At 41.2% G+C, this 26,279-nt stretch overlaps 1 protein-coding gene across 3 annotated transcripts in view; it reads right to left on the bottom strand.

The window, feature by feature from the left end:
* Positions 1-26,279, bottom strand: part of prkcaa (protein kinase C, alpha, a) — a 122,797-nt gene that overhangs the window by 9,060 nt on the left and 87,458 nt on the right. For all 3 annotated transcript variants that reach the window (XM_028417564.1, XM_028417546.1, XM_028417554.1), the window contains exons 9-16: positions 23,933-24,076; positions 23,682-23,855; positions 21,947-22,038; positions 21,757-21,819; positions 21,412-21,550; positions 9,418-9,498; positions 8,341-8,448; positions 3,009-3,149 (exon numbers count right to left, since the gene is read on the bottom strand). In XM_028417564.1, coding sequence (XP_028273365.1) covers positions 3,009-3,149; positions 8,341-8,448; positions 9,418-9,498; positions 21,412-21,550; positions 21,757-21,819; positions 21,947-22,038; positions 23,682-23,855; positions 23,933-24,076 — 942 coding nt within the window. The remainder of the gene's footprint in view (positions 1-3,008; positions 3,150-8,340; positions 8,449-9,417; positions 9,499-21,411; positions 21,551-21,756; positions 21,820-21,946; positions 22,039-23,681; positions 23,856-23,932; positions 24,077-26,279) is intronic.

Here is a 26,279-nt window from a genome sequence, read left to right as displayed (position 1 = left end):
TTTGTGTTACCTGCAGTTTAGACAGCTGCACAGTGACAGGATAGGAGCACCATAAATATGGATCAGCACTAACTGAGCTTGCCCTAACATTCATTCTGCCGCACAGACTGTGTCCTTTCTGCTGTCTGAGGCCGATGGATACAGATGGTTTGAATCTCTCAGCTGGGTGCAGCCACTGTATTGATTGCAATTCCACAGCTGTCACAGGCGGATGAAGTGAGATTGAGCGGTGAAAGATGCACAAGGAGAAAGGAAAGAGAAGGCGGAGTGGATTAGTGAGACGGGGATGGACACGGTGAAGGGTGAGAGGGAGGCATAATGATAGCCATTTGATGGAAATGGACTCAGAAACAACACTGTATTACATGAAATGGTGAGATGGACATATTGGATCATTACAGAGTAGGTTATCATGGTTACAGGGAGAATTCTGCCATGTTTTAGTTCTCTCTTTCCTTCTCTCTCATCTTCAAGCTTGTGTGGATCTACATTTACATCCATGCAAGCATGCAATGTGCAGAAGACGTGCAAATCTGCATGCATTCACCTTCCTGCAACTTTGGAGTAGACAAACATATAAAAGTACCATATAAAAGTACCAAGCCTTCCCTTTTTCTCCAGTATTGATCACCCCCCACCCCACACACACACACTCACACACACACACTGCAAAACATATACTCTTGTGCAGCAAATAGACACAGAAACGAGGCATAAATGAAAGGAACTCTTCCTCCCACTGCCTTTTTAATCTCTCCGAACCTTCACTTTCTTTAACCTTGCCCCCACCCCCCAGTACATACTCACACACATACACACATACAGTGCAATTCTTCACACATACACATACAAAGCACACACAGCATCTTCAGGACACCCCTGCACATCCACTCAGCAGGAGGCTACACAGACAAAGAGGCCAGGATTCACCTTATTAGAGGAACTGCAGCCCTTGGGGGTTGAAACAGAAGAAAACTACAATATTGAAAATGAATATATGTAAGGGGCATGCACACTTCATCCCTGTCTGTGTGGGAATCAGAACCAGGAATGAAGAGAAAGTGTGTGTGCTCTACACGATCGTGTGCACACCTCACTGTGCTAAATGAGATGTGCATGTATAGATATGCATGAGGAGGAGAGGCTTTTAAATGACTTACTGCCCATAGAACACATGCAATATGCAGCACATGTCTATATATCGTGCGTTGCTCTGAGCAACCTGACACTATATGTGTGTGTGTGTGTGTGTGTGTGTGTGTAATTAGTGTTTTACATCCTCAACAAGCATTTGGAGGACTACAATGATATTACATCAGTATCTTGAATTGCATCCAGTATCATATAACAGCATCTTCAGTATCTAAATTCAGTAACAACACATTGGAGTGCCAACAACACACCTATTACATATGTGCTGGTACTGACTGTGTGTTGTGAGTGTGTGGTGCTTATGCAATAACTGTGGAAATTACAATGCAGCCTTATAAACGCGTGTGTACAGCTTGTTTTCTTTTTTCACAAGGAGCTCACTACTTTCAGCGTATTTTGGTATTAATGTAGATGTGTTTAAGCCTGAGGGCATTTTGGTATAGTTCAGTGAATTTTATCAGGTATATGCCAAGTTCTTGCATCATTAAAGTCTAACTTAACTTTCAAGCTTGTCTGCTTCCAAGTTTTTACCACTGTGTTTCTTGTCAACTAAACCATCATTGTCAGTGATTGCATATTACCATAACTTTACAAATCTGCTTCATCTGCAAAAGTGTTGGAAAATTCCATTCTGAATCTGAATTTGTGATTTTTTTGTAAACACTAATGAATTGCTCATTAAAGTATGATGTTACATTACGGTCTTATTATTAAACATTAACAAGAAGGATTTTCAGGACTGAATTTAAGGAGCGTTAAAGAGGATTAGATCAGATGCTAATAAAACCCTGAGGAGAGTGAGAACACTGTGTGGCATGCATAGATAAGTAATCTTTGATCTGTATGTGTTTGTGTAGTTTGAGGGTTGAAGTCCATGGAAAGATCTAAAGCAGCTCTGATTTGGGGATAAAACACAAGAAACACTTGATGTGGTTAATTTAGTTTCAACTGTGACTTTAAGTGCTACCTGAACAATAATTGTAAAATGTACTTATATATACAAAACGGATGTTACTTGTTACAAGTAACATCCTTTTTGCTGGTGTATTCTGACAAATCTGACTGAAGGCTGAGGTACACGACCGCTGGTAAACAAACAGCCAAGAACACACAGTCCCCAAGGGAGTACAGAACACAGCAGAGGGGGCATAGAGTGTCTTGCCATAACACATTTGTCTTGTACTGATGAGCACATCTGTTCTTATAAGACATGTGTAGTTCAGAAGGTTGTTTTTGTTTACTTATATTTGTGCATTATGTTTGCTTGTGACACAACAGTTAGCCATTAGACATTACCATCTGTCAGTGGGGAGGTCAAAGCAGAATATATACAGGTAAACATATTCACAGACAACAATAAAGGAAACTTCTGCATTGATGTTTAACAGCAAATGTTTGATTTATGGCAGAAAGATAGGCAATAAAATAAGAGGATGGCACTTTTTACAATCTATTTTTTTACAAATAGATTATTTAAAAAGAAGCACAACAACCTTTGTAAAGCAATTGTGCATCATGGTGCATAAGGGGAAGTGGAAACATGTCGGCTGTGTGTGCAGTGAGCAGTTAGTACAACACTAACACTAACTCCAACTTTTAAGCTAAATGTTAAACATAGAATCCCTTTGGATCATCTTTTTGGAACTCCCTCATACTTGCATGGTAAGTCACTGAAACAGCCTACTGAGCAGGAACAGGTGGGATCATACATCACGGCTACTGCAGAAAATGGCTTTATGATGCACTTTGCATCACCTAGCCACATCTAACCTTACTGTTTTTATATCATATAAATCATAAAGTTATACTTTTGGATTTTAGGGATAATATAGTGTACATTTGTGCACAGGACTTACCACTTTAGGCTTGAAGGGTGGCTGGATCTCCCTGTTCTGGAGGCGTTCCCAATCAATACGTCTGAAGAAGGCGTGTTCTCGGATGTCCCTCTCACCTTCAAGGCTGCAGCCAAGACGCTTAGATGGATGTTTGGTCATCAGCTGATCACATAAGAAAAAAAAATTATAATAATAATTGGAACAAAAGGGCCATATTTCTAAAGCTGGAAACATTCATTTTCAGTTACACAGAAATGAACATTAATGCTTTGGCTTTATCTTTCTTAAAAGTGAACACAGCAGCTGGAAAACTCCCACTTTGTTTTTCTCACACTTCTCTGTTCATTCACTGATCTGATCGTAATGTGATTCCACCTCTTTTCTAGGTCAGCAAGTGACAGCTGAACAGATGGGTCTGAAAAAGAGTGATATAATTGTTTTTTTTTCTCCCCTGCTCTTCCTCTGCTTGTTCTGCCTTTAGAGAACTGCTGCCACTTCTAATCGAACCAGAAGCAGCACGAGGACACAGCTTGCACTTTGTTAAAAAGCAAAACAAGATTTAAGTACCCACAGGAACACGACCAACAACGGAAAAATCTGTCCTTATTGAATTATTTAGGCGCTGACTGGTATTAGTTAAACATGATTAATTTAATATATTGGCAAAAATGTAAAAGTTTATTGTGCTTTCAGTTGGGGGGTGTAATACATTCTTAACAAATGACTGCTGGTGTGTTTGGATTTTTACATGTTATATTATTTACACTAACACTTTGCATTAAATCATTGCACTAAAGACAGGGAGTCTTTAGTGCAATGATTTGCCCTGACTGAACTGAAAGTGGAAAGTGCTGAAGTTGATGATGGATGGAGAGTCAGGTGGGTTTCAGTATTGACAGTCCAAGGACAAAATAACTTATTCATGTAGGGTTTGACTGAGCAACTTTGAATGCTTAACTAGGCTGGCTTTCCTCGCATGCAGTGTGCATACATGCATGCATACAGCACGAACAAGTGCAGTTCCTCCAGCTAAATCCCTAATTAGTGATGCACATCTTCACATAGCTCTCAGTCACCTTGAAAGTTCCTCAATATGACATTTCAGTCAATAAAGCACGGCTATTTGGCGCCTTGCTGGATTCGTCACACTACCTTGAGGACTTTCTGCCACCGCCATATTGTCTGCATCCACATATGTTTATTTCTGTTTTTACACTCGGGTGTCGTCAATCAAGAAGCTGATTTATCGGCAGGATTTTAACAAATAGTTTGAAAAAAAAACACTTCAACACATCAGCCCCCAGCAGCGACATGTCATTTATATGCAACATAAATACCTTTAAAGGTAACTTTGGCTTTTGCTGACAACTGACTGGCAGTGTACTGCTGTCACTCTAGACTTTGAAAATGTCCTTTGAGCAGCTTTGTCTGACAAAGAGATACAATGTCATGGTAAAATCAATGTGTCAAACATTCCCACCTGCTGTCTGGCTCTCGAAAACTCTGCTAAATCTCTAGTTACTGAGCAGTCTGCACATTCAGGTAATGGACTGGAAAACATCAAATACTGCCAACGTGATCACAGGAGTCTTTGTTGTCAGAATGTGACAAAATAAGAATAGCTGCTATCAAAGAAAATGATGTCATTCCATGTATAGAATGTATACCATTATACTGAATAGTATATGTCTGTGTTGAGATTCAAGATTCCTTGACTGTGGACATTTGAACTAGCAGCTGTTGAAAAGGATAGGGGAAAAAAAAGTCGTTTGCAGCTTTCTGTCTGTTCACAGGACTGTCAGTGACAGTGAGGAAGCCCCCCGCTGCAATCACAGGCCTGTCACCATTAAGATGACACACCTTGAAATGTCCTTCAGTCTGAGTGACTGCTGAGCCGCCAGTCCCGGTGTCAAACACTCACGCTTGTTTTGAAACTCGAGCACTTGAATTACTTGTGTGATGTATAGTCACCACCAGAAAACAGAAAGTGTAGTGTTGACACTTCATGTGGAACATTTGATCAGTCCGGCTGCTAACTGCTAACACTCGACACTCGAGCTCCAGCACATCATGACCTGTCAACGGTTCAGTTTCACGTGTTCCCAAAGTTTACGTAAGTTTCAAACCTCCCTGCGGAAAAACATAAAATCATTAGATTTGATGGCCCAGCAGGGGGAGCAGAGTGTGAGTGAGTGCAGATGGTCAGACAGGATAAGCAGCAGTGGTTTTTAACAACACATACCCACCTCCATCTCCAACTATAGGTGCCACTGCACTGCTGCTCACTTGAATAAGTTACTCAAGGGTGAAATTTCTGAAACCAAGCATGAAACCCCGGCTGATGTTTACATCTGCATCACAGTTTACACTCACAACACACAGTTAATGTCCACCTCTTCCACTATCAATGGTATCTAGAAATCATGCAACCCACACCATCACTCCATCTGGGCACAGCATTTTGAAATAAAATAACATACATAGAATTAAAATGCAATTTTTGTGCAGCCCAAAGTTTAAGGCTTCCATCAAAATTTGATTTCTGTCAATCAGCCCCACTATCCAGCATCATTTTGTCCTTACTCACCTCCTCTTACACCCTCATCTCTCTGAAACCACTTTTTTTGTCTTGTGCTGTCCTTCCCTTATCTATCGCTCTCTCTTTTGTGGGTTAGGCTGCTGGCAAGCACTTTGTATCCATTAAAAGGAAGTGCAGCAACCATGCCAAACAAGGGTTGAGACAGGGAATTGGGCCAAATCCAGGACACACACACACAGCTGTATTTCCATTGCTTGTGAGGACTTTACATTTTATTTCTAGTGGACTCATCCTAAATTGAACTATAATCACTATAATATTGTATGGTATTGTATGCAATAAATAATGTAGTTCTTCATAATATGACTGTGTATGAAATGAAGGAGAAAAGAGGCTGACAAAGAGACGTAAGTGGAGCCGAAGAAGGAACAGGGAGACAAAGTGCATCACTGCACAGCTCATTGACTTTGCTAAGCCTCTGGGCAGAAATAAATCTACCACGTTCAGTATTAAATTCTGTATATGCACACAAAATTCTTCTTTATGGTGAGTAAATCTGGTGTATGAAAACAATATTTAAGTAAAATTTCAGCATAAAGTGTGTAAAGTGTCTTTGAGGAGTGAAGACAAAAGCATGGCTGCTAGAAACTGATGTCTGTCCCATGGGGGAACATGCATAAAATGCTTGTCTTTTACTGAGCAGATTGTCCCTTAAGTGAACCAAATGTCATCAGCGACTGTGACAACATGGACATCTGTTAAAAGTCATCAATATCTAATGACATCACACCAAAATGTTTCCCTGCTCTAAAGAGCACATGCAATGAAGGTAAAAAGAAACAGCTGTTTTGGCTTTGTTGTTGTTAGCGTTGTTCATTGTTGTGCGAATAAAACACACATACACAACACAACTATTCATCTGTGTTCAAACCCTTTTCTTGTTCAAATTAAAATGAGAAATGCAATTACCATGTTCCATTTTCCTGCTTCACTTACACTGACCCACTAATTCTCCCTGATACACAGCTGGACTCTTGTTACAACATCACACAGCATCAGGTCAGTACTGGCCTGTTTGCATTTTGAATCTGGTTTTCACATTAAAACTACCACTCTATAATAATAATGTGCTGTGATTTCATCTAGTCTTTCTCATTGACAGTGTTTTGATATGTGTGCATAAAATGAGACCAGAGAAAACGAGATAGGTGCAAAAATATAATATCAGTTCTGGTAGAATTCATCCATTTCTTTCCACTTATCCAATGCTAGGTCATGGTGGCAGCTGTCTAATCACTGTATGTCAGACAATCCACATTTTCAACTTCCTCACAGACCAGATGATATATGTAATGTCTCACCAAATTCTGGGTCCACTCCATGGTTTCATTTCAGCTTGGCCTGCTAGGTAACCTTAATAGGTAACCTAGGTAACCTATTAATAGGTAACCTAGGTAACCTATTAATAGGTAACCTAGGTAACCTATTAATAGGTAACCTAGGTAACCTATTAATAGGTAACCTAGGTAACCTATTAAGAGGCAGTCCAAGATGACCTTAAATCACCCTCCCTTAAAGCAGGGCAGTGTCTCCACTCACTGTCGCCTTTGGATGTCTGAGGGCCTTACTTAATCTCTATGTCCAATAAACCCTTTATTTTGATGAAACTCTTTTGGCAACTTGTATCATCATCTCATTCTTTTGGTCAGTACCAAATGCTCATGCTAGCTGTGGAACATTATCAAAGGCTTAGTGCACCAGCATGACACGGCGGAGGGGTGTGTGCATCCATACGATTCAAACAGTTGTGTTATTGGCGGGGATTAAAGATAGATTTTGACCCCAGACAAAGATACTCTTTTAAGGATTCAGTCATGATGAACCACAGCAAACAGTTAAGTACTACATCCAGAGCCATACGTAGGAGAGGGGTCCACCAAAGGAGCATGATGGTTGGGCTGGCTTCATTTCTTAACCCTTGAGACTGTGTATAGATGTGTATATTTGAAACAGAGTGAGGTGAGAGTGTTCATACAGAAACAGGTTTGATTGAAGACAGTTGGTATTTATGGCTGGTTTGATGAATAAAAGAAGTTCCTGTCATCTTACTGAATCTGAATTTCTTGCATGCAGATCTTAGTTTGTTGTAAATTGTGAATCTACTCTCCACACATTTTTTTTTAAATTGATGTAGTTGCTGCATCATTTACATTATAGATGAACTTTTCTGTTTGCATGGCTGTGTAAGTGCTCAGCATTTAATATACTGTAAGATTATCTCCTGTTATGTGCTCAGCTGAATGAACCAAAGCTACACTTGCTTTTGCTTAAAGAAATTAAGATAATGTTTTACAGTCTACAGTCAGAAATGTCTCATACATATGCTACATAATATATTTTTATTTTTCATGCAGCTGAAATATTTCACGTGGAGCTACTTGATGAGTATCCTTAACTGGCTTCCTTTTAGTGTTTTAATAATGTAAAAGTCAAAGGCACACACTGAGCGGGAAACTTCCCACAGTATTTTTTAACAAAAGGTTAGACTTCCCTCTTCCTGCAAATTGAGCTAGACTTCACATGTGTTTGGTCTAACACCAGAAGGCTAAGAAAAGCCCCACAGTAGTCTGTGAGGCAGACTGTCACTCCACTCTACACTTCAGGGTGAGAGAGCTTAAAATGCTTTTTTTTCAGGATTTTAAGGGGAAGCAGTCTCAGATAAATGGACAAAAGGAGAAGGCTCTTTCTTTGTGGATGTTTCAGGACATTTTTCAGGACATGAATGTGTGCTGACGACAGAGAATGACCACTCACCCCTTTGCAGATGGACACAGCTTCTTTGGACAGAGACTTGGGGTAGGACACATTATGCTCCATAATGGACTGGAACAGCTCATCTTCATCCTCACCATCAAATGGAGGCTGTGGGTGGAAGGGCACAATGAATAAAGATGAAGAAAACAATGCTGCTGAAATCTGAGACTGAACACTGATGACACAAAAAGTTAAAAGGCTTTATAATAATATTTCTGTCACAGGAAGGCCTTGCAGGGCAAATGGAGTGGATGACCCAGCTTTTTCTCTCCCCTTACTGGGTTGTTATCATCAGTAACCATAATGTGGGTGTTTTGACAGCCCATAAAATGAATTATTCGTCATTTCCACTCCACTGGCCACCTCGACTAAAGGAAGCCCGCCTGCGTCATGTCCCCTTTACCTGATTTCACACAAGGCGAGGGAGAAACAGAGGCAGAAAACATCTGATAAGGTAAAACCTTAGTTAACTGTTTAACAGCTCTTGGAGTTTATTTGGGAATGGAAACTATTCAATAAGTAATTTAGAATGTGTTTAAATAGATCTTGCACACCTAATAGGAGAAGATGTTTTTATTTATTTATACTTTTCAACATCAGCCATCTTTAAACAATAAGTAAAGTAAAACTAAGCCATCATAAATAAGCTGCACCCTTCCTGGGAAGCGGAGTGTTCTCTTTTCTAGGTACATTTGGTTCTAAATAAGTCAAGTGCTTATTGACATATCCAGTGACTCATGTCCCTTACCAGCACACCATGCTTACCTCAGGACCGAAAAAGATGCTTTTGCACATGAAGTCTGAATAATGTCCAGTGATGTGAGGTCTGAGCATTCAGTGTGTGCCTTTTCACAGCAGGAGACAATGTCAAAGTGTTTATTTGCCAATGTGTTGGTCAAAACACTTAACCTACTACACTAAGAAGGTGAGGGTAAAGGGTTTGAACTGGTCTTCCCAAAGCACCACCTGAGTATATTTACACAGAGCCCTGCTGGTGTGAGGACATGTGTAAACAATATGTAATCTGTAGGAGGCAATTACATAAGAATACCAAGTGAGTGTGTGTGTAGCACTCACCTGTCCTGCCAACATTTCATAAAGCAGAACTCCATATGCCCACCAGTCTACAGAGCGACCGTATGGCTGATATGCGATGATCTGCGGATGTGGAAAAAGGCCATACATTACAAACATGTGATCTATATATTGACAATTATAAGGTGGAACATTTAACACTGTATGTCTTTATGCTGTGGATGAGTTTAAATCATGTATGTCAGTGTGAATAATGCTTCAGATTTTGACTTTGAACCCCGAGTTTTTCCTATAAATCATAATCAATCTTTTATATAGTTAAATATTTAACTGCTTTTTATATTAGAAGACTTTTTAGTTTTCAGGTCTTCAGAGAAAATCTTCTAGACAGTAGGACACATCTGGGACTGTGAGCAACACACACACACACAAAACGTCATCCAGTACACGTGATGACTTTTGACATGAATAAGATACTGTAGCTCATCTAGGATTCTTTAAATATTTTATGTAATCCATTACATGTTTACCCACTTATCCTATATTGTGTTACCTCTGTCTGAACTTAGAGAACATAAAGCATCATTAGATAACAAAGATGTAGCAGACAGCTGTTTATGCAGCATGCACACTGCCATTGTAACATCTCTGAATTAGCATGTGCTAATACGAGGATCTAATTTTTTGAAACATTAAAAATCCTATTATACATTTGACATACTTGCTTTTAACTTTTACACTCAACCATTGTACGCTCAATCCTGCAACAATATGAATGGCAAGAAGCTGAACCTCAGATCTTGCTGGTCTGTGACAGACAAATTTCAGTCTAAATTAAGCATTAAATTGTTTTCTCTTTTTCACACCTGATCCAAAACTTATTTAAAAAAGCAGGGATGCAGCTGGGGAGAGAATAAAAATGTGAAAAAAGACAGGAACGGAAAAGATCATCTAAACCTCTCCCAGAATGTCCTAAATCCTTTCTCGACTGTGAAATTTTCTCTGGTGACAGAGAGGCTTCCTCTGGGTCACACTGACTTTGGCCAAGGTTAGCGTCTTCACCTACTCTGACCCTATTCACACCACTGTGAAGACACACATATTTACACTTCGCACCTACTTACACATCAAGCTATGTAGAATCTTCTGCTTGCATTGAATGCATTTCAAGCTCAGCACACACAACCACACACATGCACAAGGCATACAGTACAATATGGCAACAACACGCACCAACAACATTGCTTTAGGTTCTTTACTGACTAACATCTGACCTCTGCTACACACATGCAGCCTGAAGCCACTCCTTCAGCTTTATGTACACACACACACACACGGGCACATTACTGTATATAAATAAGAAATAAATAATACAGAATTTCCTCAGGTTTGTGGAAGCAGATGTTTAACAGTCTTCACTGCGTCACACCCTGACCTCTGCCTTTCCCATGTGAGTCGCAGCAAAACACACACAGGTGGACAAACACACCTCCAGCTCTGCACTGCACTGTCATCAGGCTGTCCTGGGGGCTGATGGGTACCAGCTGGACACGCAGTGTATGCACATGTTTACCCTCATACAGAAGGCAAGCACGTGCACAACGTTGCATACACATACACATGTGTGTTCATTATGAAAGTGTTCATATGGCACACACGTGTGACCTTATCACCTGCTCTTCTTCTTCACGGTGCTTGTCTCAGTGCCTCTATCCTTCACACTACATGTCTCCTCAACTTTAAATGGTCAACTACATGTAAACAACATACAAACCTTGCAAAACCTTTCATACAGTCACCTAATGTTTAAATCCCCCCTTGCAAGTTCCCCAGTAGTCGCAGCTCTGCAGACCACAGAGATAAGGGCTGTTTTAGTCATCCTGCTTGGCTGCTGCCTGACTGATGCTAACATCCTGGGACAGAGGTTGGCTGCTATCGCAAATGCTCAGGATGAGCTGCCCACTGAAGCAGATAGCCTCACTCTGCTCAGAGAGATGATAGCTGTTTTGGATGAACAGAGAAATGAGCTGCAGCACACCAAAGAGCAACTGGTGCAACTCCAGAAAGTACAGAGTGTGTGCAGAAGGTGGCTGTGGTACAGATGAAGGATCTTTCTTTAAGTTTCTCACTGAATTGTTTCTACTTTAATGTATAGATTACGCAGTACATACATAGGTTAATGTATGTATAGGAAACATTAGCTGAGAACCTGATGGAGGAGATATACTGGAGAATACTGGATTATCCATCCATCCATCTTCTACCGCTTATCCGGGACCGGGTCGCGGGGGCAGCAGTCTAAGCAGGGACACCCAAACTTCCCTCTCACCAGACACTTCTTCCAGCTCCTCTGGGGGAATCCCGAGGCGTTCCCAGGCCAGCCGAGAGACATAGTCTCTCCACCGCGTCCTGGGTCTTCCCCGGGGCCTCCTCCCAGTGGGACATGCCCGGAACACCTCCCCAGGGAGGCGTCCAGGAGGCATCCGAACCAGATGCCCGAGCCACCTCAGCTGGCTCCTCTCGATGTGGAGGAGCAGCGGCTCTACTCCGAGCTCCTCTCGGGTGACTGAGCTTCTCACCCTATCTCTAAGGGAGCGCCCAGCCACCCTTCGAAGGAAACTCATTTCGGCCGCCTGTATTCGCGATCTCATTCTTTCGGTCACTACCCAAAGCTCATGACCATAGGTGAGGGTAGGAACGTAGATTGACCGGTAAATCGAGAGCTTCGCCTTCCGGCTCAGCTCCTTCTTCACCACAACAGACCGGTACAGCGACCGCATTACTGCGGAAGCTGCACCGATCCGTCTGTCAATCTCCCGCTCCATTTTCCCCTCACTCGTGAACGAGACCCCGAGATACACAAACTCCTCCACTTGGGGCAGGAACTCTCCTCCGACCCGGAGAGGACAGACTACCTTTTTCCGGTCGAGAACCATGGCCTCAGACTTGGAGGTGCTGATTCTCATCCCAGCCGCTTCACACTCGGCTGCAAACCGTCCCAGTGCACACTGGAGGTCCCGGCTCGATGAAGCCAACAGGACAACATCATCTGCAAAAAGCAGAGATGAAATCCTATGGTTCCCGAACCAGATCCCCTCCGGTCCCTCGCTGCGCCTAGAAATTCTGTCCATAAAAATTATGAACAGAACCGGTGACAAAGGGCAGCCCTGCCGGAGTCCAACATGCACTGGGAACAGGTCTGACTTACTGCCGGCAATACGAACCAAACTCCTGCTCCGGCCATACAGGGACCTAACGGCCCTCAGCAGAGGGCCACGGACCCCATACTCCCAGAGCACCTCCCACAAGATGCCGCGAGGGACACGGTCGAACGCCTTCTCCAAGTCCACAAAACACATGTGGACTGGTTGGGCGAACTCCCATGAACCCTCCAGCACCCTGCGGAGGGTATAGAGCTGGTCCAGTGTTCCGCGGCCAGGACGAAAACCACATTGCTCCTCCTTAATCCGAGGTTCGACTATAGGCCTAATTCTCCTCTCCAGTACCCTGGCGTAGACCTTCCCAGGGAGGCTGAGGAGTGTGATCCCCCTGTAGTTGGAGCACACCCTCCGGTCCCCCTTTTTAATACTGGATTAATTATCATAAAATATATCAACATGTATTTGAATTCTAAACATTGTATATCATTTGTAAATCACTTATTATATGTTTTCATGCCTCATTTCATTTTTTTATGTATTTTGCAGTCTACTTCACTGAACAGAACTGGAGGCCAGACCGAATGCCAAAGCAAACCAGTGGAACAACTTCAGAAGGAAAGTCAAGGTAATTCAGCAAATTCTATTATTCATGACCAGTCAATTCCTCCCAGCTCATCTCATCTCGCCTTATGATTGATATTGGACATGTCATGCAGTATTTATTGACTAATTTTTGACAAATAGAGCTGAACGGGAGGCTGTATGAGCTGGGAAATAAGTTTTTGGGTAGAGATGCTGAGGTAAAGGAACTGCTGGCTGTTTTTAGTAACTTATAAATCTGAATATTTCTAAATCAGCTGTTTGTAACAACAATATTTTGGAGGCCAGACTGAATGTTGCAGATGTCCAGGATGAGATGCAAAAACAGACTGAACCTTAAAGTACACTAACACAACCTAAAGATGAATAGAGTGTGAAGAGTTAATATGCTGACTGCTGATCAAGCTATGGATCACTCTTATCATGTTATTTATCAGAATATGATGCCAGCAAGGGTTTGGGGGAGGAACTCAAAGCCAGACTGAAAAACACAGAGAGCGAGTTGGAGGCACTAAAGACTGTGAATCAAGGTCGAGACAGAAGCAGCAACAATGCCTTATATATTTTATACAATCCCTAGATTCATATGTGATCCACAGAGACTGACTGCTGCAGAGATTCTGTTGCCAGGAGATGAAACACAAGTCTGAAAAAAGCAGAGGCTCAAATGCAAGCACTTAAATCAGCTGATCAAGCATTTCATATTTATTCATATTTCTTTTCCCTGTACTCTATATACTTTATGTCCTGTATGGCTTTTAACTGAAGGTGACTTCTGGGAAGTCCTATCATACTTAATGTGCTGTGCTTTTCGTACAGAGTTAGGATCTAAACTGGAGGCAAAACAGGCTTCACAAGAAGAGCTGAAAAATAAAGTAAATAAACATCTGTATTCAAACATCAGCATGATTTCTGTTCTTTGACAGAAAAGGTGGTGTTCTCTGCTGCTTTGAAAGAGAACCAAATGCACACTGGAATATTTAACACAGAGACGACTCTTGTCTATAAGAAAGTCATCAGCTACATTGGTGATAGCTACGATCCCACAACAGGTAATGTATGAAGAGTATGAGTATGAGTTTTACAACCACTTCTGTTTGCAGACATCTGCAGCAAGTTAATAAAAAAACTAACAGCACAGACAGTGGCTCTAATGGGGTGGTGCTGCTTCTTCAGAAGGGAGGCCAGGTCCTGGGTTTAGGCAGACACTGATCAAAACTTCTGCACTTTCAGTGGTATTCTGCTGTACAGTATGCCCAGTGACACACCCAAAGCCACTCTTCTCTAGTGCAGTCTGGTGCAGGCAACACAAATAAAGCAAATACAAACACTTTTTGTTTGCGTAGCTCCTGCAATCCATAATCCACAAGCTCTTCTAATGAAAGCATCGTTTTTTAACAGTGTATTAAATTCCTGATGTACACCACTCACTCTGGTGTGGATCTGTTTAACCTACAGCTAATGTTTGTACCCTCAATGACAGCGTATGCGTATGACATAGAACATAATGACAATGAGGCAATAACCTAGAGTGACAGGATGGTGAACCTATACATAAGAAAATGTGTTTAAGGCTCCGGTTTATGATCCCTTTGCAGGAGAGTTAACGAGGGGCATTGAGAAGGTGCTAAGCCTTAATCCCCGGCTTTATTTAGCGCTTTGCTAAGAAGGCAAAAAGGAAAGAAGCAGTAGGAAGAAGAAAGCCTTTCCTTTATCATGCTTCAGTGTTTTTAATTAGCTGGAGGGTCAAAGACTCCGTGGTGAGGGAAACACCTCTGGGTGCAATCCTTGAGCTTGCCAGTTCAAATCCCTCATCCCGCAGGAATCATGTCGACCTTCAGTCTAACCTGACAACTGCCAACAAATTCAACTACACACTCTGAAGATTTATTTTCACACAAGATTTGCACCGCTGCTGTTGATGCACTTCAATATGTATGAGGAGGGATGAGGGCTTATCCCTTTAAACTGAAAACACAACAATCTTGCTGTGAAAACACTTGCTACATCAGAACCTGAAGTGTTTAGTCACATCGTTCATGAGGACAGTTACACCATAACAGGAAGTAGGTTAATGCTCGACAGTGTGTCATTGAGGATCTGCTGTGACAGGGCACATTTGTTTCGCTGTGTCACTGAGATTTGACCTCACAGTCTCTCATGCCAAATTGTGTGCAATAAGAAATTAAACCGTGGAAAGTATGAAGACACATCGGGTCAATGTAGCAAGGAGAACTGCAGCCTCACGTCGGCTTGTGTCATTTGAATAAAAACAGACAGGAGCAAAGACAGAGAAAGAGTGAGAGACAAATGGCATGAGAAACGACAAAACGTGTTTATTAACACTATAACTATACATCTTAAGATCAACCCTTAGGTGATAAACTGGTGAACTGAGTTAAAAAGTTCATGGTAATATTTCATTTATGCACAGAATGCACCAAAGAGACAGAGAGAGACTATTTTTCCTCAGAACACATAACTTTTTCCATAACTAACTGTGTAAAACTACAGAGTACAAGAAAGAGTATTAAAGGTCAGAACAGTGTAGAGGAGTTGGATTTAAAGTCAGTGAGACGGAGGCAAAAAGGAGGAGAAAACGAAAAAGGACAAGAACAGAGGACAATTAAAGTTCAGCAAAAAAAGCCTGCTTAGATCAGTTTCAGGCCATCCTGCAGAGTTGCACTAATGTGACTCTGCTGTGACTCGTCGCCCTTGCCACCCATCGCCTGTCTGCAACAACACCCGAGGACATATGCAGTTTCAGGCACTGTGACCTTCGTACTGCGAACCGCAATGTTAATTCTACATCTTCAGTTTTCCACTTATTTATAATGTGAACAGATGCAGCTGTTTGCATGAGGTTTATGTATGAAGTGAAACTGAGGTATAAAGCACGCACAAAGCAACAGTCGAGCCTGGCGTGCGCCTGACATTCTCTGCTCTCATCCGGGTTTATTTTTTCTTTATTGTATGAAAGCCTCTAGCCAGAGCTGATTCACTGAAGTGTGTGTGTGTGTGTGTGTGATGGTTAGTTGAAAATAGACTTATTATTAGTACTAGATTTGTTTAGCGTTTAGATTTTGAATTTGTCAGCATACTGTATGTGTGTTTGCTTGTGTATTTGTGTGTGTGTGACTTGAACAGTCTGTGTTTCTTTATGTGTGTGTGTGTGTGTGTGTGTGTGTGTGTGTGTGTGTGTGTGTGTGTGAGCATGAACATTGCTGCAGACATCTCTCTCCCATTAGGCCTAATGCTACATGACAGTTCTGGATCAGACTGCTAGCTATTCAAGGCTACTCTCCTCACCACAAACACACACATGCGTACAAACACACACCAACCTATGCTGTTCTTCATACAGATGCGGTGGGTGAACACTAAAACACCACCTGTATGACCACCGCTGTTACAAGGTGCTGCATGAATATCCATCTTCCTGTTGCCACTGGATCCATCTGAGGGGTGTTTGTGCTGTGGAGCAGAACAGCGTGCATCGGGCCGTGCTGGTCTGTTTCTGAAAGCATTTCTCAGAACTGTAAGTGTCTGTGCTGTGGTGGGTTTCATTCACTCTTGATATTAATGTGGGTTTACATAAGCATCCTTTTCACTTGTTGATCAAATGAATTCATTTCCTCTTCCATTTTAATGTAAGGAAATGAAAAAAATCATATTCATATATCAGATAAGGATGTCTTATAATGCACTGTAATATTACAATTTTCAAATTATGCACATTCAGTGTGTGCACGATGCTTCAGTGATCTGCAATTGAAACTGCCCTGGGTCATTGATCATGGGAAAAGTATAATTTACTTAAGTAAAATTGGCAATAATGGAAAATCCTCCATGAAAAATCCTATTTAAGTAAATGTAAGAAAAGCAGCAAAAGGCAGGTTAAGTATCAGTATTAAAAGTATTGTTTTGGACATGGTCTGACTGACCATGTATGGCACCATTAAATTACAATACTGTTACAGCTGCTGGAGGTGGAGCTAGTTTAATGTACAGGGACAGCAGCTAGAGTTGAAGAACTGTTTGGTGATTGATGGGAATTTTTCTCTTTGTTGTTTTTTGTGAGTTATAGGATCATCTATTCACTATTTGATAGAACATCTCACAGCAAGCCTGATGAGGAAGAAAGTTTGATAAGTAGTGCTGCATTGTTTACCAATATGTTGCATTTAAAATCCTCACTATACAAGAAATCAGTCAGATAAATGCAATGGGGAACACTGTATCCATCTGAATGTACAGGATTGGAAGGGTAAAGCAGCATAAGTAAATACTCAAATGAAAAAAAATAAGAAAATAGCTGCCATCTTATTGCAGGATGTGTGCATGTTCTCTCTGCACTTGCCTCATTTGCCTCGTTTTTCTTCTCACTCTACTATTTATTCACCTTCTTCTTCTCGTCCTCTTCTTCGTTGACTGGCAGTTTTTCTCACTTCTCCAACCACGGGTGAAGTGATTTTGTAAGTCTACTAATAGCTCTCATCAGAAACCGCTGGTTTGGCTGCTCAGTAATTGGCCAAGAGTTTAAAATTGGAGCTGCTATTGCTAAAGAATGTGACCAAATAGCATGCACATGATGAGTCAGGGCTGCTATTCCCAGTCCTCCAACTTTTGACAGCCAAGGTTATTATTAAGCCCAAAAAAGGTGTTGCCTGAGGCAAAACAAGCAGGACTCGTTATAAATACATTTAATGTAGGTTTAAAATACATTTGTTTACTTCATTACACTGCATACTGTATGATTTTTTTTCCTACCTCCCTACTTGCACAACACGTTTAACAAAAAGTTGAACGTCTTCAGGTTGTACTGCACCATTTTGACACTATAACCCACCCAGACTGCTGTTTCTGCCCACAGAGGAGTGAGCAGGAAAATTCAGAAGACACCCCTGCCTCCTCTTGGCACACTGCAGTGAGGACCAACTAGAGCAAAGAGGTAAATGGCCCGTGTCAAACAGCTCAATATCCTTAAATGCTCTCCCTGAAATGTCACACAGAGCCATCATGAGGCTGTTCTTTCTGATTTCAAACCCTGCTGTCTTTCATTGTCTGCTTCCTCCCTCACAGATGATTCTTTCTCAGTTTGCTCCAATTTCTCTTGTTTTTCTCTCCCCTCAAAAGATAGTGAGGGGAAAGTCAAAGCCACTGAGGTGTAAATTCATATTAGTGTGAGCATTCTACCCAGAAAGGAGCGACCAATGACTGGATATATAGGTCAGAGTAAACGCAGCGAAAACTGTGTGTGTGTGTGTGTGTGTGTGTGTGCGTCACAGCAACAAACCTGCTGCATTCTGTCACGTGTACTGACAACCGGGACTCACTGCTACAGAGAAATGTACTTCCTCTGTGACAGAAGTGTGATCATGTGAGCAGGTGTGAGAAAGAGATGTGTGAAAATATTTCATCTCACAGCTTTCTCATGCACAAACTCACCAACACAGTTACCGCTCAGATGTGACCTAACTGTAGCAGCTCATATAAACAAATATTACACTGCATTGTACGCATGGCTGGAAGGAAGGAAAAAATCTTATCAGAGTGAAAACGATTAATCAGTTACATGGTTTTGTGATTTGGAGTTGATTCATTGATCTTTAAAAGTGTTTAACACAATTGATGAGGCAGTGCGGCACAACACAGGCCTTCCTCTGCTGTACAGCGTGGGTTTTGTCATGAGATAAATAAGCATTAACTCACAGGGAGTTTATTCCAATGACCAGGATATGTTTTTTGTCATTGATGAGATACAATGTTTTGATAATACACCAGGCATTACAGTACAATAAACATCATCACTCAGTCTCTGAGGAATACTGTGTAGACGATGGGACGCCAAAGAGGGCAGATGTCAAGTGGTTTACAAAGTTAGGTGCAAAATTATGAAGATGTTATGACAGAATTCTTCAATTTTGCCACAAGATCAAAGCCAAAATGAACATTAAGAATACGGGCAATCCTCAGAAAGCAGTTTTTCAACATTTCCCATAACTGTTAGCTGTAGAGTATTTTACATAATGTTAAACAATGTGGCCACAAAGAGCGAGTGAATTTTGTCGCACTTGATTACTTGAAGGTATAGAGTGTAGACAATTCTCTATATACCATAGTCAAATGTTTATTTTAACGAACAAGTTACTTCGTATTTGATACTTTTGAAAATAAATGATAACATCACTGTATGTATGATTTTAGGCTGAACAGATACAAGTTTACTGATGTCACAAATCAATCTAATAATCCCAAAAAAGTGTTAAACAGTTTTTAAGTGCAACACATGTACTGAATGTCTTATACATACCAATATATGTATATGTATTACATATATTTAATATTAATACTAATCATGTTCAAGAACACTTTGTAAGAATATTAACCCTCAGGCGTCACTTTAAATTACTACCCTTTTATTCGGGACCAAAATGTCCACTTGTGGACATTTTTGTCCACGAATGACACAAAAGGGTAGTAAATTTGTTTCACCATGTTCTGGTGATGTATTTGAAAAATTTACATTTGAATTCTAAAATGTGTTACAAAAAAGTGCCATATGCACCAACACAGATAAAATGGTGGCCAAGTAAAGAGGCAAAAATTACTCAACTGGACAAAAAAGTCCACAATGACACCTGGGTTAAGAAAGTGGCCAAATGGCCTCATGTGCTGCTGAGGTTTTTAATAGTTAAATCTTCTGTCACAAACTGTTTTAGGAACACTTTCCCTCGATTATCTCTGAAAATGTCACCCCTGTGAGCCAGTTTTTAAGGTCAGCCTCCACTCGGACACACTTCTTCTGAGTGGCTGCATGATTGTGTTTGTGTGTCCTAATAATAAGTCCTGTACATGCATTTATATTTGGATGCCTAATTTAACACGTTGACTTAGCATGTGACACTGTCACCAGTATGACATCAAATTTGTGTACTGGCAGTCGGTGCTATGGAAACAGTAGCTTCTCCCACCCCCCCCACTGTGTCATCCCTGGCTGGTGCATTAGTGTCAGCCTGACTTTGAACGATCACAGCATGTTCATGCTGCGTCCGTGGAGTGGAATTAACCTCCCAGTCTGTCAGAGAGGGTTTTTAGAGACAATCAATAAGCGAGCCCACTATTAAAACTAACTGATTGTTGACAGGGAGTCCAGCACATATACAAGTTCTACAGTCTGCTGCATTAGAGCAGTTCTCCTACTGCATAAAACAGGCTAGGGATTAGATTAACAGGCAGTAATGATATAATTGAACTGACGGCCCAGGTCATCAACAGGTTTGTTTAGTGTCTGTTTTTCTAACTGATGAACAATTAGACAACTGTCTGAAATGATTGGCACTGAAAAGGTTAATAAATCTACAATTATTATTATTATTAAAGTTGAGCGTGCTGGACTGAGTTTTGCCTTAACATATTCATATTTGTCTAAGTCAAAATGTATGTGTGTGTTTGGATGGTGGTCCACAAATGGACAAACCAACAACCAATCAAAAACAACAGAATATGTCACGTAGCTCTGAGCAATGGAAATTGCGAAGCACTGAGTGTCACAGAAGAAAAAAGGTGGCTTTGATCACAAAATAATTCAGAAAAAAAAAGAATTGTGTGGTGTTAAACTTCTGCTTCTTCTAAGTTTTGATAGACAACATGAGCTTGAATGTCAAAATGGCTTTTTTTTATTATTGTACAAAACAATTGACGGTCACTGCCCCATAAGGACGCACCCTACCAGAGAATAAAATGCAGGCTCAGATTTGTCTGGTCATATTTTTATCATGGTTGGGACAGAATCTTGGCGTAAACAGCACAATTATAATTGCAAATATTACAACTTCAGGTCATGAATGAAATAAATTAAATAAACGAATAAATAAAACAACATTCTGATCAAGGATAAATGCTCAGTGATGACCCGCTCATTGGGATGCATGGAGACCCCAGCTTGTGTGTTTGGGTTAAGTTTGGACTTGCCAGCGGACAAACTGGGTGTCTGTCTGACTAGAACACTTACGTCATTAGAGGGTGTGTGTGTGTATCATGTGTTCGTGTGTGCATGTGTGTGTGTGTGTGTGTGTGTGTGTGTGTGTGTGTGTGTGTGTGTGTTTGTGTGTGTGTGTGTGTGTGTCTGCCTGTCCTGAGGCAGTAACCTTAATCTGGAGCACAAGGGTGACACAGGCTCAGACCAGACAGTGACAGGGATGACCTCATGCATCAAAACAGGCACACACACACACACACACACACACACTTTTACATGTTCAGCCTCACTCACCTCTGGAGCGATGTAGTCTGGAGTGCCGCAGAAGGTCCGTGTGGTCACTCCTTCTGACATGTTCTCCTTACACATGCCAAAGTCTGCAATCTTAATGTGTCCCTCAGAGTCCAGCATCACGTTGTCCAACTTCAGATCCCTGAGGAGACACAAAGGACATTCGAAACATGCTCTCACATGTTCAGTCTGTGACCTTCAGTCTTAAATCCAGGTTTACTTCTGTATATGAAATCCTTTCTCCCTCTCTGTTATTGTATTCTATGCAAACAAAACAATGATGAAGAACAATATTTGCACTTAATGGGGAGCGATGCTTTTATTCAGTATGAACTTGTTGATACTCACCTGTAAATGATTCCATTAGTGTGCAGGAAGAAGAGACCGGCAGCGATCTCTGCTGCATAGAACCTGCAATAACAATAACACAATTATAACACATTGCACCCATCCAGTTCCATTTGAGAAACATTTTGTCTAATCATGCTAAAAAACACAGCATAGAAAATAATTCGGCTGATCAATGTATGTGTCTTACACTGCCTGAGGTTCCTTGAACTTGCCCACTTGTTGGATGTGGTACATGAGGTCTCCCCCGTTCACATACTCCATAACAAAGTACAGACGGTCCTGTACTCACACAGAGGAGGAGGAAAATAGGACAAAAGGAGCTTACATAGGCGGGATAAAATATGCATCTTTGTTATTGTTAGAAAAAAACAGTCTGTAAAACCACACATGTCTGCATGTCTCTTTGTGAATGAATCTCTGAACTGTTATAGATGTGTACATTTCAGGGATGCAGGCTCCTCTAGACTTTGCTGTCTGTGTTGTTTCTTCTTTACTGTGACTCTTTCTTATGACAAGGTGACCTAAAAAGCCCACAACAAAGTGCTTCACGGCAAAAGAAAACACTCGCACGCAGACATCTGTCAGAAAATATTTTCTTTGTCTTACATTGCTGGTCCCTTACTGCCCTTGACAGTTTTGGCCTGACCCCAGTCTACATGTGTTTGTTGGTCCCTTACTAACAAAGCATAGCAACAGACCCACACAGACAGCAAAGCTGGAGCTTCCACTGGGCCCGACGCCAGGTGTTGGCAGAGCAAATTGCACACTGTACTTTCTCTCTCAACATACACATCTAAAACGTTCTTTCAGCTAATTGGTATTAAAAGCTGACACAAGACCTTCTAATTGACCAACCTTTGTAAAACATAAATGTTAAGTTAAATATGAGTAAAAAATTAGCCTCAAATAATGAAGCTAAAATCCGGGTGGCCCTGTGGGCATGAACGACTTCTTGGTTCACATCCAGCTGGGGACTCTTGTTTTTCTCTTCCTCTTTCTCTCCTCCTTTTTTCTCCACTGGAGCAATCAAGTGGATTACAATGTGCCTCCAAAAATAATCAGAATTATACAACACCAAAATCACAAGCTGGTCAGATTAAACAGTAGCAGCCTAGCCTTGTTTTTGTATTTGATGAAGCCATGTAAACACGAAAAACACCAGAACAGAGCTCTATGAAGAAGAATTCTTATGGGTGTAGGTGTGTTGTATTTGCATTTCTTTTTGTACAATGTGTGAAAGAATGAATTGTGTTTGTGTGTGTGCATGAATATGCTATAAGAGATACTATGCTGTTCCTGTTTCCTGTGCCTGCCTGCCTGCCTGACGGTGCTGCAGCTCTAATCAGTTGCTGTTCTGTAGCGTAGCTCGGCCTCTGAGAGAAACCTGACTGCTAGCAGACATTCATTTGGAAACCAGCTCTAACCACTGGCTGAGCAGACTTAACAAGAGGCACCCTGATTAAGGAAACCCTCTTTTTTCAATTTAGACTTAAGTGTATTTGCATCGTCACAAAACAATAATGTGGCTGCCAATCTGTGCATCCATAGTCCTGTGTCAAGGTGACAAATGTCTCATTCTTCCTTATTATTATTATTATTATGAGTGTGTGTCTGTCTGCATGTAACAGATGCCTGTGTGTCTCTTAGCTGTGTGCTCTCAGGTAGTGTGGTCTAGTTTTGGCATGACTCAAAGCTTGTATGTCAGTACACACACGCATACCTCAGCCTCCTAATTGGGATTTGTTGTTTGTTTCACTTTCTCTTTTTTTTTCTTTAATTGAACTTGTCATACACGCCCTCTGCTGCCCTCTACAGCACTTTATGACGAAGCTGTTTGGCTAAAAGCCCCCTCCTGAATTAATCTGACCTGACCTGACCTCAAGTGACTTATCCAGATGCACATCCAGGAGCATTTAACCTACCACAGTCTGGAAGCACGAGTGGAGGTGTGTGAGGAAGGGTGGCTTGTCCTGCAGGGCCAGGACCCTCTTCTCCACCATGGTACATTCCACGTCATCATCCTGGATTACTACATCCTTCTTCAGGATCTTAATTGCGTACAGCTCTTCGGTGGCCTTCATCTCTGCAAGCATGACCTATAGAGAGGTATGAGATGGTGACCAGAACCACCAAGAGCAACACTTTATTTCTGAATCGATCAATGCTGCCTCACCTTGCCGAAGCTGCCTTTCCCCAGCACAGCAAGGAAGGAGAAGTCGCAGAGTTTGACCTGGTCCAGGCTGCTGGACGGCAGCTGGGTGGAGTGGCCGTCATCTGTCTCGGTGATCACCTTCTTCCCTGGGCCTATCTTGGCTTTCTGCACTCAGGGCACAAAAGACATAGTGTCTAAGACATAAACGTCTTAAAACAAGCACCAGATCATGAATATATGCAGAAAATGTGTTTATAAGATACTAAACCACCAGCCGACTTTGGAGAGACTTCTTTGTTCCTTGTGTCCAACATCCTTAGTCACTTTTTAGCACTACAGCACCATTTAATACAAAAATATAATAATAATAAAAAACCTAATCTGCTTGAATTGAATTGAATGCTTCCTAAAAAGACTTACTCACTCACACAGTTCATTTGCTCAGTCACAGCCAGAGTATTATGATTGATAGGCAGAGCTCAAAATAAAGGGTGGAATGGGAGAGCAGTACCACTAAAGAGCTGCTGCAATAATACACTAAAATACACAAAATACACAAATTCACATACAAAAGAATTAAAACCAGACAGTCAGTAGTGGCTGTTCAGATTGGCTTATGCAGCACAAAAAGGTAAAATGTGACAATTTAGTTAATTATAAACCTAAAAGTTCATACAGATCATAAACACTTAACATGAATACATTCTTTTTACAGTCTAAAAACAACTCTGATTGTTGTACTCGGATCAGATCTGACAACTCACTGATGACATCTACTAGTGGAGTAATGAAGGTGAAAGGGCGCCACACTGTGGCTTCTCCAGGTACATGCAGACACGTGTCTCAAATGTCGACCTGCAAAAACACATCCACACTGTCTGCTTTGAGCTTCCTTCATGCCAAGTCATGCCCGGTCGCCCAGCAAAGGCGAAAAATGCTTGACGAAGCTTGAAAAACTACAGTGCACACTCTGAATGCTTACACAACAACAATCCTTTCTGTCTCTGCACAAAAACACAATCCACGCTGCCATGTCCAGGTTACACTCTCAGCCAAGACAGATACAAATTCATGCTGCACCCCTAATATCAGGGGAAAAATCAACAGCTAAACACAGCACCAGATCTAAAGTGTCAAATTGACTGAGTGTCTGAAAAAATATACAATGGTTCTCAGGAAGCAGGAAAACAGGAGAAGTTACTGAACCAATATAATCAGGAGTCACTGTGGCTACACTCAGATTATTAACATATGACAACCAATACTGAGCAGGTTTAGTTTGGTTAATGGCTTCTACCATAGTCTGCCCTTAAACTGTGAGAGCAGCAGAGGAACACGAAGCAGAGCAGACCGCACCAGACCACAGCACACCTGTAAGCTTTAGCCAAAGAAACGAGCCTAACCCGGGCCAAGCGAGCAGCAGCCTTACATCCTTCCCCTTAGACGCACCTGATAAGAGGCTTCCATAACTGCTTGTTCCTGAAACCACAGGGAGAAGGGAGCCAAAGGTACTGACTTACTGAAGTGCAAACCACAACTGCTGACTTTTACATGTAGTGGAATGGGCGATGGGCAATGAAAGTAGAGCTCATACACACAGACAAACAAAAATGACATGGACAAAGATGTCAAAGGTGTCATAAGGAGACACTTCTTAGACAGTTTTTCACAACTGCTGAGACACCTTTATTAAAACCATTTTTCTAAACTGTAAACTCAAACTATATTTAGAATCTTCCAGCAAAAATGAATCACATTAAAACAGTTTTTTTCTGTGTTGATCAAAGACACAGCAGTCAAAATGAAAAGACTAAATAAAAAAAACAGACAGTGGTCAGGGAAAGCTCAGAAGAAAAAGCTTTTTATTTTTAAGACAATAAAAAAGTGCTTAATTATGTAAATCCCATTACAATAAATGGTACAATTACTACAAATATATGCATGTTTATATTTTACTGAAATAATGTAAGAACAAACCTATTCCTGTGAACAGGTGCATAGGAGAAACTATCAAAACACCGCCTGTCTGTTCTGCATATATCTTATTTGCCCAGTCTAAACTGGCTTATATTGGTTTAAGTCAGTATGAATGTAAGCTGCCCTTTATTTCTGCCACCTGTGGTTACCATTATGGATTATACATTTTAGTAAGACAGAATGAGTTTAGTGCAAAAAGTCAGATGTTGCCAGAAGAATGACCAACTCAAAAGAAGAGTTTAGGCCGTGATTTAGTGTATAAGTAATTGTGAAAAACTGTATTATCACATTCATTATTTTCCCAAATCAAGCAAAATCTGCAAATGTGGTTCCATGAATCACATGTATAGAATCCACAAATAAAATTAGGACAAAACAAAAAATGGAAGAA

This window comes from Parambassis ranga, chromosome 1 (assembly GCF_900634625.1).
Source record: "Parambassis ranga chromosome 1, fParRan2.1, whole genome shotgun sequence".
Classification (NCBI taxonomy): Eukaryota; Metazoa; Chordata; class Actinopteri; family Ambassidae; genus Parambassis; species Parambassis ranga.
This window is presented reverse-complemented; position numbering and strand designations above follow the sequence as displayed.